Below are 13,954 nucleotides of genomic sequence, written 5' to 3'. Positions count from 1 at the left end.
TTTCGAAATCCATCTGGTATCTTGCCGAGACTCAGATATATGCTGTGGAACACCGCTTTCGTTTTTGAAGATTGTGTGCAGGGATCGTATTTGACCACTGTCGAGTCTCCAGAAAAATGGACCTGAAGAGAGGGCGAACACCGTCCCCGATACCACAGCGGCTTCCCAGGCAGATCCAAAAGTTCATACCCATCATAGTCGCCTGCATTTTCTTTGTGTTCCTAATACCTCGAGGAGCGCTGCCCGAGTCAAAGCCGATCCAGTTCATATCACAAGCCGAGTTTCCGCGAAAGATCTGGCAGCTGTGGAAAGTCAATGTTCTTTCACTTGACGCACGAGACCAACCGCGAGCGAAAAGCTGGGTGGATCTAAACCCCGGTTTCAGATACGAGGTCCTGACGGATGACAATGACCAACACTACGTTGAGGTGGTATACGGTCCGGACGGCTTGAATCGTCCTGACATCGTCTCATGGTATCGAACAATCAATGCAAAAATCGTCAAGGCTGATGTCCTTCGATACCTTGTCATGTACGCTGAAGGAGGGGTGTACACCGACATAGACGTGGAAGCTCTGCGTCCCGTGTCGCAATGGATTCCACAGCAGTACGACCATAAGAACATTGACATGGTGATCGGTATCGAAATCGACCAGCCCGAGTTTGCAAGCCATCCAATCCTCGGAAAGAAAAGCATGTCGTTCTGCCAATGGACGTTCATGGCAAAGCCTGGTCATCCAGTCATGCTCAAACTTGTCGAAAACATCATGGCTTGGATGTCTGATGTGGCCAAGAGACAGGACGTTTCGATAGCCGATGTCAAGCTCAATTTCGACGACATCATTGCTGGCACGGGACCTTCAGCGTTCACAGAAGCTTTCCTAGAGTACATGTCATCGAAGCTAGGTTACAAGGTCGAATGGAACACGTTTCACAATATTGCCGAATCGAAGCTCGTGGCTGGAGTGCTCGTCCTGACTGTCGAAGCGTTCGCCGCAGGCCAAGGACACTCTGATTCCGGCACGCACAACACGCGTCGGGCGTTGGTCAAGCACCACTACCACGCATCTGGATGGCCAAGCTCTCATCCACGGTTCAGCCATCCCATGTACGGCGAGGTTGAGCGGTGCAACTGGAACAGGGAGTGCGTTGAGAAGTGGGATGCGGACACAAGTGCCTTCAACCAGCTGTCCCCGGCGGAGCAGACTATCAAATTAGCGGTCAAGATGGCAGTCGACGAGGAGCAGAAGCAGAAAGAAGCAGCGCTGAACAATCTTAATCAGGCACAGGGCAGGCCCGCTGAAGCGCCGGCTGCGTTCCCCATGTGAGCAATCTCGCCAGAGGTGTTTACGCGAGATGGAATCGAGGAAGCTGCCTCATATACCAGCTGAGATGGCGTTACGACGAAACTTAAATGTAGAAATATAGACATTAATCACGCATGAAGTCACTGGTGCAGTCGCCCAAGCTTAAAGCGGCGAAGAAACACGTGCAATTCGCTGTCGTTTAGGTGTTGCATGTGAGTGCCTAGCTAAGCTAAGCCATGCGAAGGAATCGCTGTTGTGCAGCGTACAAGAAGGAAAAAGGAAGAGATTATTGTGCGAAATATTGCATTGATTGCATCGTGGATTGGATTATTAGTTATTAGGTTTCAATCCTGAAGCAACTTATAGATAAGCCCCAGAATATCTGCTGAGTCAGGCTCACGTGACTTGTGATATACCCCCTCAGTCTTAGCAATCTTAATCTATAATAGCTTTATTATAGATCAATTACTTGGACTGCCTTTTAATTTTTCTATACCTGCATGTTATCGCTATTACTATGGCTATCACTATTGCAATCTATTGTTCCCTTATATGATTTAAGCTTATCAGTAGTATCCTCCATTCCTATAACTTTAATGAATTCTGCATGCTTTGATTCTAAAAGTCTTTTAGTAAGGCCATCCGCCGGTATCGAGCTTGTTGGCACCCAATTAATATTAAGCATGCCCGATTACCTTGCTTGTCTAAGCCAGTGATGGTGGATGTCGACATACTTAAGCTTAGTGGTTAACTGAGGTCTTTCGCTATTGATCAGCTTAACTGTCTGTTGATTATCACATAGGATAGTCAGTTGCTACTCAATATCTAGCCTAATTTAGTTAAATAACCTAACAAGGCCTATAGCCTCTCTTGCAGCTAGTAAGAGTGATAATAGCTTAGCTTTAGTAGTTGATATAGCTACTATCTTCTGCTTACTTGCTTGCCAGGCGACTGGCCCATTGAATAGCAATAGCATATAGCCTTGTGTTGAACGCCAATTAGTCGGATCATCTGCAAACGAGGCATCGCTTGATGCTTGGAATATGCTCGGCTTATCCTGATTGGTGCTAGGCTGATTGCTGTACTTCAGTACAAGACATTTGGTGCTATTTAAGTATATGATCACATGGTTGGCCTCCTCAGTATGCTGCGGTGATGGATTCTGGCTGAATTATGCTAGTATGCTTGCTGCAAATGCTACATCTGATCTGCTAACTACTGCCGCATAAAGGATTGAGCTAATTCACTGCTGATAAGCCATTATTTATTCAGGGCTAGCTTAGGCCTTATAGGGCTCAAATTTAGCTGTTGAGGATAATGGTGATTTAGCGCGCTTGGTCTGTCTGAATTTGTGGGTAATTCTCTCAATATAGGTGTCTTATAGCAGCCAGATCGATTTCGCTTCGGTATCTCAAATGATTCGAATATTAAGGAATGATGTTGCTGGTCCTAGCCCTTAGATCTTATACTTATTATGTAGCTTGCGCTGTAGCTGATTAAGACTAGCTTGGCGTGATGGATAAGCTATAAATAGTATATCATTAACATACACAAAGATCAGTATCTGGGTAACCTTATTGATAAACAGACATATCTTATCTAGATATGGCTTAAATCCGAGTGACTTCAGCTTGGTTAATAGCTCTATGTACCATAGTTTTAGTGAGATCTTAAGTCTGTATAGTGCTTTCTATAGCTTATAGATCATGCCTTTCAATCTATAGCCAGGTGCTGTGTGTGTATAGACTGGCCGATCGAGCCAAGCTTTAGGAAAGGCATTCTTGATATCCCCCTTCTTACATATGAGATCAAAGGCTGCAATGATTGCAAGCAGGATGCGCAGTATTCGGTATATACCTATAGCCACATATATGTCATCATATATTGGCCATTGTAGATCTCCTCGAATGCATAACCTTGCCTTATGCTTTAGAAGATAGCCCTCAGGATCTAGTTTGTAGGCAAAGACCCATTTAAGTGGTAGCACCTGCTATTCCTGAGGTATTTGCACTTCTTGCCAGCTTTCATTACGTTGTAGTTGATCCATTTCGGCTTATGCTGCAGTAATAAAGCCCTATGCTTCTGGATATTTAAGTATTTGGTGCCAGCTTTTTGGCGGTGGCTCGAGCTGCGTCCTATGTTTCCTAATTAATATTGCTGAGGCGGCTATAAATACTTATCATATGCCTAAATCAAACTTTAGGCGCTTAAATAAATAGCTATGCCTATAAGCTCTGTTATCTAACTTATTAATTAAGCGCTTGACTGCCTGAGCACTTATAGCTTATTTGGCCTTGCTTAATTGCATGATTATACAACCTAAGCTTATTCAAAGGTTGTGAAGGGCATCAATAATTATTAGCTAAGGTTATTGTTGCTGACTAGTTACTATGGTCACTAGTAATAGTAGTATATATATTTAGGCTTACGGTTCGGTCTGTACCTCTGCTGGAGGCTCCTCTTGAATCTCTTCCGGTTCCGGTGGAGGCGTTGAGGTAGCCTGAGGTTGATTAGGTTGTAGTTGCGCTTTATACTCTCAGCTGATTACCTCTTTGATCTCGCTATTGCTAAGGTCAATCTTATTTATAATTGATAGAAGGTTTAAGGAATCAGTACTTATTTATTTATTAGCTTTGTAGCGTTGCTGCTCATCAATGATAATATCTCTTATATAAATCACTTAATTAAGTTGTAGTAACTATATAATATATATATTCACAGATTTAACTCTTAGGAGATAGCTGATAATCGACTTACTGCGCAGCTTGTGCCGTTTTGGTCTTCCTTTCTTATTCTTGATTAGCACGTATGCCTTTGAACCGATTGTCTTATAGCCAGCTAAATTAAGTAGCTTACCATGCACTATCTCGTATGGTGTAAGCCATTATCTGTGTTGGATTAGTAGCTGATTCGCTATATAGATAGTATGGTCTATAAAGAAAGGCCATAAGCTAATTAGTAATTTAGATTCAAGATATATCTTTCAAGCTATTATTATGATTACCCCCCCAGATCGTTCAGCAGCGCCATTTTGATCAGATATATATGGTGCTGATGGGCGATGCGTGATACTATTTAATTGAATTAGCTTGAACCATTATTGATTCAGCCCTTGTTTATCATCTGATTGCAGTTGCCGTATGGTATAACCCCAGGCTTATGTTAGCTTTATAAATGATTCTGTTGCTTGTGCTAGAAGTAATCCATTCTTTAATAATAGGGTATATACTATATGGAAACCTGAATAGGCGTAATAGAAATACAGTACCTATCAGTTAATATTGAATACTTGCTTGATCTTGATAAGGTCAAAGTGGACCTTTTCAAAGGGATAGGTACTGGGATCAACTGGGGCTAGCTGTCGCTGATGTCGCTGTTGTCCCTGGATGCATTCGGCATATAGCTGATTGACCAGCCTTGATGGCTGTGCTGTCATCTTGACTCCCTTAGTGTGCTGCTTAAGGTGCTTAAGTACCTTAAGGCTAGGATGTTCTAACCGGATGTGCCATCGGTTGATTGATGCTGATAAGGATGGAGGCTGCTTACTGCTAGCCATTGCCAGCGATATTGATGTTGAAACTTCTGGATGTTTAATAATAGGCCATCTATCTTGCTCAAACACCTGCATGTAGCGCTCGCCGTTCAGTATTAGCCATCCGATCTCATCGTTCCATCTCACCCCCTTAGCTTTGAGTCTAGGATAAGAAACCAGATTCACGTGAAACCCAGGGTAATAGGCGATGTCATATAGGTTGATCAGTATTCGGCCTTGTAATCTATTGACTGCTATAGTAATTATCCCTATACCTTAAATTACTATATAAGTGTCTCCAACCTTGACCTCCTTATCTTGAATTAGAGTCAGTTTTTTGAATCTCTTATGATCATTATACATATGCGTGTTTGAGCATGAATTAAGGCGGAATAAGCTTATATGATCGGCGGTTATTTCTGTTGACATAGCAAGCCGTTGCACTCCAAATACAGCTCGGCCTACTGATATAATAGATCTAGACTTACCCGTATCTCGCTTAGGATACCAGTCAGGTATCTTAATATTAGCCTTATCTAGAGTCGCTTGTATAGTGTTATTGAGTTGTTAATTGCCTTATAGCAAACTGATGATCTTTGCTTAAGTAGCTTCCCTCAGCTTCCAGTCAGAGGGTGCTATTGTAGGAACAAGATAATAGCATTTGGTATATGGGTGACCCTTCCCGTATATACACCTCTATTGCAGCTTCTGCTTTGATAATAGTTGGGTATCTTACTCACTGCTTGATCTGTTTACTTTTCTTTTCTTCTTTAGTTAATATAAACTATCTGATTAATCGGCTAATATATCACTATCTTCGCGATCATGCTTGCGGCCCTGAAAAGTCACATAGGCTGCCTTGGTTGGCTGGCGCTGGCTATGCTTGCTTGGCTGTATTGCCTTGAATCGACCTACTAAGCTTACCAGTGTGAGGCGGTTTGGATCATAATCATCTCTCATTGACTTAAGCTGATTATTAAAGGCTATATGCCATACTAGGGTCACTTGTAAGGTATCCGCCGAGCTATCATTATCTTTAGGTCCATGTAGGTTATCCCTAAGTAGCTCTAGCATTGCCTTGAGCTGATCCATATAACCAGTCTCCCTATCTGCTTGGCCGAGATCGCTCATAGCACTGTTATAGAATGCTGGATTGATGGTCTTGGTAGCTAGGATGAAGCTGCGGCACGCTTATGCCTTACCTAGATTTAGAATATTCAATACTCTTAGCCTAGGTGCTAAGGCGATTTATTAGTTGAGCCACTTATTAATAGAGATCCGCTTAGGGCCCTTTGTTAGGCTTTCATATTCTTCTTGAGCAAGATCCTTGATCTACCTTATTGATGGCTTGATAGCAGTACGCAGTCTAGTAAGCCTCTGCCTAGGTGTATAGGTATTTTTAAGGTAGGTTTGATAGTCTTTATAAACTGTACCTTGAATGATCGCGTTGACTTTGGCTAGGCCTTTCCGCTTCCGCTCGTAATCGTTGATTTTAAGCGTATACAGCTATTCTTAAGTAGCTGTCAGCTGACTTAGATCGCCTGGCTAAAGTAGCTTATTGCTTTGATCGGGGTTGTAGTAGGACCATATATCTTAATCTATTGTAGTTATTTTCACCATACTGAACTATTATATCCAGTCCTGTGGTGAACTGAGCTGCGGAACCTTAGGTACTATAAGCGCCATTGCTTTAGCTTTAATTGTTTATTTAATTTCTTGCTTAAATAGTTAGCGATCGCTTGTAGAATTGCTTTAAGTATGCTTATAAGTAGTTAATATAAGAACTTAGCTGAGTGTCCTTACTATATAAAGCATTTCTGGTGACCTATCTTTCTTACTGTTTTCTGAGTGATATCGCTGGAGCTTTACAAGGTATCTCCTTACCTTATATAACCTTAGCAGTACTGCAGTGTATTGCTGGTTACTGCTATATGGTTAAAAAATAGTGTAGGTAGTTGCTGACTTACTTGCTTAAGGCCTTATCCAGGTAATCAGCTATAGTGCCTTACTTCTGTATGTAGTCAAGTGTTAGGAATACCTTCCCTATACCGACTGGCTACACCAATGTAAGCCACTTCGGAAGGGGTTAGCTTCCTAGAACAAGGGAACAATGTATAACTAGAGCTTATTAAGGAAGGAATATAATAAGATAGTTATATTTATAACTTAGAATAGTATAAGCTTCAGAAGTATAAGAATATATTTAGACTAACTACTAGCTATACTAGACAGTTAAATTATAGTGAGTGTAGACTTAAGTATAGCCCTCCTTATATAGACCTATTTTCTGTTCCTTATGACCAAGTCTCAATCACTCCTAATGAGACTCGTGCATATAGTCTCATCTACCAAGGCTGAGACTCGTGCAGAAAGTCTCACATACCAAGACTGAGACTGCCACTTGGCACTATTGGGCAATGACCCATATTACCTAGACTGTACTAATAAGTACACCATAACATTATTCCCCTCCTTAGTAAGCTTATCCCAAGTGTTAATTCATTTAAAGGTTGTCTTACCTACTCCTCAAATCTAAAGATATCTTATTCCATTCTTTCTTCCAAGGATTTCAGTGGGATCTTATAAGTAATATACTTCTACTATAAAGCGAAGTAAGTATATAGTAAGATTAAGCTTTATAGAGATATAGTAATTATAGCGTATCAAAATTGTTTTAAATATAATATCTATTATATCTTTATATCTGGAACAAAATCAGTAAAATACACTTCCTATACCTCAAAAGGAATTTCTTGCATTAACTTATCCTGGGCTTCTTTAGATAAGACTAGAGAAGAGGCAAAGTTGTAAATAGATGCCAATTTAATAGAGTTAGAAAAGATTACCACGTGCCTAAGGAAAAATCGAAAGATTCTGAAACTGGCTAAGGATCGCACGAAGGCAAAGGCGGTTTATCTTCTAGATAAGTTAGAAGAGGAAGAGGAGATGTAGCGCGTAAAGGATGGTGGTCTTTCTAATACTAAGTTAGAGGAGTTATTAAGAGATCTAGTTACTTAGAACAATATTCTTTTGAACAGTCCCCCCATCTGGAGTACCTGAGATCCTGAGTCCCTTAATCGTAGTTTAAAACAACAAAGACTGGACGACTCATCTCCTAGGGATCTTAATTCAGACTCGGCTTCCATCCCGGTAGTGGAGCGTAGTCCGGATATTCCTTATAAAAATATTATAACTTAAGCAGATAATTTAGGTTCTTATAAGGTTCCTAAGTATTTTCTTCCGAGGGATAACCTTTCCACTTAATAAGGTAAAAGTACTGACATCCTTAGATTCTATAATCTAGGATTTTCTCTACTTTGTACTCCAGATCAGTCAGGTCCTTAAAGCTGGTTTCTTTATCAAGTAGGATCTCCGGATTCGCTTTTTCCAGCAGCGAAATGTGGAATATAGGATATATCTTTATACTTTTCAGTAATTGCAGCTTGTAATTTACCAGTCCTATAATCCTCTTAATTTTAAATGGTCCAATTTTTAGAAAGTTAAGTTTATCACTTTGGCGCTTGGTGCGAATGTTTCGTCACCAAAGATAAACTTTATCCCCCTCCTTGAGGTCTGGTCCCTCAGACCTTTTTCGATTTACCTAGGAGATCATTCTTTAATTTAGGAATATAATATCAGATTATAGTTAAATATAAAGCGATTACAGATCTTCTATAAATAGTATTGCTTCTATAAGCAGATATACTGATATATTAATTATTAATCTTAGTTCCTTCCTAAAATTCGTATAATAGGGTAATATTCCTATAGTGCTTTACTTAGTTACATTATATACTAGCATAGCTTATAGCAAAAGCTGTACCTAATTATTTTATTCATTATTGATATATATTCGCAAATATTATTCCAGTATTTGGTTTACCCGCTCGGTTTGGCTGTCACTTTATGGATAATATGCTGTTAACATTCCCTAGGTTATTTATAGTACTTAGCATAATTCTCTCCAGAAATAAGATGTAAATATCTTATCCCAGTTAGAGATAATCTTTCCTGGTATGCCGAATTTCCCCACTTCTTTTAAAAAGACTTTTGCTAAATAAGAAGCGGTAAATTATTAAGGAATCAGGATAAATATTATATATTTAGTCAACTGATTAATAGCAACCATAATATTTTTATATTCCATATTATTTTCATCTTTAGAAGGTGGTAGGGGTCTGATAAAGTCTATTGATACTTCTCACCAGGATTCCTCTGATGCTCGGTTTAGTTAAAGCAACCTATAAGGTTTATATCTTTTAAATTTGGCCTTCTTATACAGATGGCAGCTCCTAATCCAAGTAAAGACCTTTTATTATATCCTAGGGAAATAATAATTTCATTATAGTCTTTCCAAGACCTCTTCTACTCTTATATATCCCTGTAAAGGTGGTTCATGATACTTAAGTATCCATTCTTTCTTAAGATTTGGAGGTAATATGATTTTCCCTTCATATATATAGACTTATAGTTTATCATCGTAGTCCATATATTATTTAATAAAGTCCTTTTTTAATTATTCAGCTCGGATTCTCTGAATCTCAGGTACATTAATTTTGGTTAGAGATGCCACTTAGTATATTATTAAGTCTCCTTCTTACCATAAAAGAGCATATTTGATTTCCATTCCTTTGTTATAATCAGTTCTTCTACTTAATACGTCCGCGTTGGCATTAAGTTTCCCACTCCAATATTTGATCTTAAAGTTGAATAATAATAGTTTATATAACCATCTTAACTATCGTCCATTTAACACTTTGGTAGTGGTGAAGTTTCGGAGATTCTAGTAATCTGACAAAACTAGGAATATATCTTTTATGCCTTTTAAGTAATATCGCCAGTATTTAAGCACGTTAACGATTACTAGCAATTCTTGATCTAATATAGAATACCTAGTTTCTATATCTATAAATTTTCTTAAGTAATAGGCTACTAGTTACTATAGCCCATCTTCATCCTATTGACTTAGGACTGCTCCGAGAGTATATTTGGAAGCATCTATTTCAACTCTTATCGGCTTTTTCTCATCAAATAATTGTAGTACTGGCATAATTATGACCAATTTCTTAAGCTCATTAAAGGCCTTCTGAGCATCCTCGGTCCACTGAAACTCCTGGGAAGTGACGCCAGTATTTTCCCTTTTCTTAGTGAGTTCAGTAAGTAGTACTGCAATTCTTAAATATCCAGGGATAAACTATCAATAATAATTTATAAATCCTAAGAATGCTTAAACCTATTTAATAGTTTATGGTTCAGGCCATTCCTTAACTCTTTCAACCTTTTCTGGATTTACTTCTAATCCCTTTTCAGATATGATCAGTCTAATAAACTTAATTCTTTATTTATAGAACTCACATTTGGATGGTTTAAGCCATAGATTATATTTCTTTAGCACCTTTAAGACCTTTCGGACATGTTCAACATGTTCCTCAAATATCCGGGAGTATACTAAAATATCGTCCATATAGACCTTGATATACTTATCCAGGTGTTCCCACAATACATAGTTCATATATACTTATATGGTAGCTAGGGCATTCATAAGCCTAAATAGCATCACCCTATACTAATAGTACCCTCAATAAGTGCTAAACACTATCTTATACTTATCACCCTATTTAATCCGAATTCGATGGAATACTTCCGGTATATCAAACTTCGTGAACCATCGAGCTCCTTAGAGTCAGTCTCATAACTCCTAGATTAATAGCAGCATCATGCTATTCTTCACTATGATACTATTCAGGTATCTATAATCTATATAAAGTCATAGTCTGCTGTCAGGTTTAGGTATATAAAATACTAGATATCTTACAGGAGACTTGGACTCTTCGATAAACCCTCACTTTAGGTTCTTATCTAAGTACTTATCTAGTACTTCTCTTTAGTCTGCCCTTAATAGGTAGATACCAAACCTCTTTAATTGGGATCCCTCTTTTAGCACTATTTCATAATTAAACGGCTGGTGCGGTAGCAAGGCTTCTTCCAGAGCCTCTTTTTCGAAAAGTTCTGCAAATTCCTTATACTCCGCAGGAATTTGGAACACTGTCTTCTGCTCCCCCTGAAGCTGACAAACAGCTACCGCCTCTACATCTTATATACTCTACCACATAAGCTTTTTCATCTGCCCTCCAGTACGCTTTCTAGTCCGGGCAGGACATCGATCCTTAACTAAAGATACAGTTAAGGTTGACCAGTCAATATGCAGTCTTTCATCCTAGAGCCATAACAATCTAAGGATGATATCCAAATCCCTAATATTAGTAACATTAAATATTCTTCTAACTTCTTTACCTAATATTATCATATCAATAGTTATCTTATACTTAACCACGCCTTAGTCTGAAGCAATCGGAGTTCTATTAGCAGTGATAAGTAGATATAGGTCCCTTTTCTTATATAAAGGTAGTTTCCATTCCCTAGTATACCAACTGTTTAAGAAGTCTACTATAGCTCCTAAGTCAATTATGGCTATAGTAGAATTACCTGCGATCTCAACTTCTACTATTAGCTTACTCTCCCCTAACTTACTAAAGCTTCAAGGTTCCTTCTAAGAGTCAACTACTACACTGTTACGAAGTAACACGTGAGTAGATTCAGGAGAACGCTGATTGGTAGGAGCGATCATTTCGCTCAGTATTGAGCAAAATGAGCGCGCCGACCAATGACTAACGACCAAGGGAACGCCGATTGGCAGAAGCGATCATTTCGCTCAATAATGATCAAAATGATCGCTAGGAGTAAGGCAATAAGGATATCAAGAATAAGGTCTATATAAACGCCCTGTCCCTACAGATATTTCAGTCTCTGTAATTCAACTGTCTAGCGTAGCTAGTAGTTAGTTTGAATACATTCTCATACTTCAGAAGCTCATACCACTCTAAGTCACAAACATAACTATCTTATTATATTCCTTCCTTAATAAGCTCTGGTTATACATTGTTCCCTTGCTCTAGGAAGCTAATCCCTTCCGAAGTGGCTTACATTGGTGAAGCCAGTCGGTATTGGGAAAGTATTCCTAACAAAAGTTGAATTACCGAATTATCGAATAGGGCAAGGAACAATATCTTATGTCTACTATCTCTAAGAGAAGCAGTGGAAGTCAACAACAGTCTGGTCCACCAAGGAAGAAGGTTGAGGTTACTCCAAGTACCAGTGCTGCTGGGCCATCGACACACAGAACAGCAGTACCTCCGCCACCTCCGCCACCACCAAGAGATCCGGAAGTCCTACCAGACGCTCAATTGTTTGACGACTCTGATTCATCTGACTCGAATTCTGATTCTGGAAGCGAGAATCTCTTTGACGACGACATGGCTCGACCGAAAGTTAATCCACCTGAACCCTTTAAGGGGGAACAATCCAAATATGAAGCCTTTAGGTCTCAGTTTAGGATTTATATTTATTGGAACCAGGATAAACTCGATACTGAAGAAAAGAAAGTCATATATACTGTTTCCTATTTAAGGGGAAGTGCATATACCTGGATCCAGAGGCGAGTTGATCAATACATTCTGAAGAAAGGAGACATTCCGTATGATGTCAAAAGGATCTTCCAGAGCTATTCAGTATTCATGGGAGAAATGGATCAGTACTTTCAGCAAGTTGATGAGGCTCATCTAGCTGAAAAGAAGTTATTGGAACTACGCCAGAAGTCAGACGCAAGTTCCTATGCGGTCGAATTCGAGAAATGGGCAGCGATTTTGAAATGGAACGACGATGCACTTCAAACCAAGTTCTTTACAGGACTTAAGCCAGAAGTCAAGGCTCAGTTATAACTTAGGGAGAAGGAGATATCTACCCTTACCGAACTCATCGAATCAGCGATTAGGGTCGATTCCATTCTATTCGAAAACAAGCTTGATAAACAAGGAAAGACGCCCAGGTACCAACCCAATCATAGGAGACCACGACACTCTACCGATTACTATGGACCGCAGCCTATGGAGATAGACAAGCTCTAGAAAGGCGAACAAGCCCCGAGAAAGCCCAAGAATTTCAAGAAGAACACGGGAAATTGTTTTAAGTGTGGTCAACCCGGACATTTTGCTCGAAATTATTCGAGACCCAAGAAACAGTCAATTAAGGCTCTGGGAACAGGCGTGCAGACGAGGAAGATTGCGATGCTCAGGAAAGGCTCTCACAACACGTACCGATGGGGACCAAATCAAAATACTGGATCACGGAACGAGACTGTGGTTCAGGGAATCCTAGAACGAAATCCTGACGTTCAGACAAATATGGCTCATAAATTCCATTGGGCACTACCGATTAGCCATTGTAAGGTCCAGGATTATGGATTTTAGGAGCATAGTGAAAATAAGGACCCAGAAGAACCATCATGGGAGTATCCTTATGGACCACCTAAAGTTTCCTTTACACAAGTACGACGAATACTCCAGATTGAAGGTATTAAAGGAAATGATCGTCACGTACACCACGAGCACCTTCCACTTAACCTTTGCACAGCTTGGAGTTATCAATATCCAAGACACCGTGTACCAGTGATGCAGTGGGGAATTATCAATAATAACCATATATCTATTGACACAGGACCATCACCACAGGGAATCCAAAGTACAATTGGAAATCTTGACCCTGAAGAGAACAAGATGATGGAAAATATCTACAAATACATCATAAAGCTTATCTATATGACAGATGACGTAACAAGAAGGGCTATTACATGGGTTTTGCCTAAGGACCCGTATCGAATTGGATTTCAGATGAACGCAGATCCAGACTCTGAAGATCCACAAAAGATGTATCGACTAAACCTGCAAGTAACAAAAGAGATATCCAACCCGGATGGAAGTTCCGAGGAATGGGAGTCAGGCGAAGAGACGCTTGATGACGGTGAAAGCGAGCACCCTTACTTCTCGGGAAACGAGGAGGTCGACTATTAAGGGGCGTAATAGTTGACTTTTGGAAGGAACCTCAAAGCCTCAGTAAATTAGGGGAAGGCAAACTAATGGTAGAAGTTGAGATTGCAGGCAACTCTACCATGGCCATGATTGACTCAGGAGCTACAGCGGACTTCTTGAGCAGTCGGTACGCACAGGAATGGGGTTTACCCTTACGCAAGAAGAAGGACCCATATCCACTTATCACTACT

At 39.8% G+C, this 13,954-nt stretch overlaps 1 protein-coding gene across 1 annotated transcript; it reads left to right on the top strand.

Moving 5' to 3' along the window:
- Nucleotides 1-19: 19 nt before the first annotated feature.
- Nucleotides 20-1,623, top strand: PV09_00503 (uncharacterized protein). Its single transcript, XM_016353251.1, has one exon. It carries the CDS (start codon nt 117-119, stop codon nt 1,326-1,328), a length of 1,212 nt encoding a protein of 403 aa, XP_016218404.1. The 5' UTR covers nt 20-116; the 3' UTR covers nt 1,329-1,623.
- Nucleotides 1,624-13,954: the final 12,331 nt, after the last annotated feature.

This window comes from Verruconis gallopava, assembly GCF_000836295.1.
Source record: "Verruconis gallopava strain CBS 43764 unplaced genomic scaffold supercont1.2, whole genome shotgun sequence".
In the NCBI taxonomy this organism is placed as follows: domain Eukaryota; kingdom Fungi; phylum Ascomycota; class Dothideomycetes; order Venturiales; family Sympoventuriaceae; genus Verruconis; species Verruconis gallopava.
This window is presented reverse-complemented; position numbering and strand designations above follow the sequence as displayed.

Bases quoted from the DNA above. Each gene is read 5' to 3' on its own strand.
- PV09_00503 (XM_016353251.1), top strand. From the start codon at position 117: ATGGACCTGAAGAGAGGGCGAACACCGTCCCCGATACCACAGCGGCTT.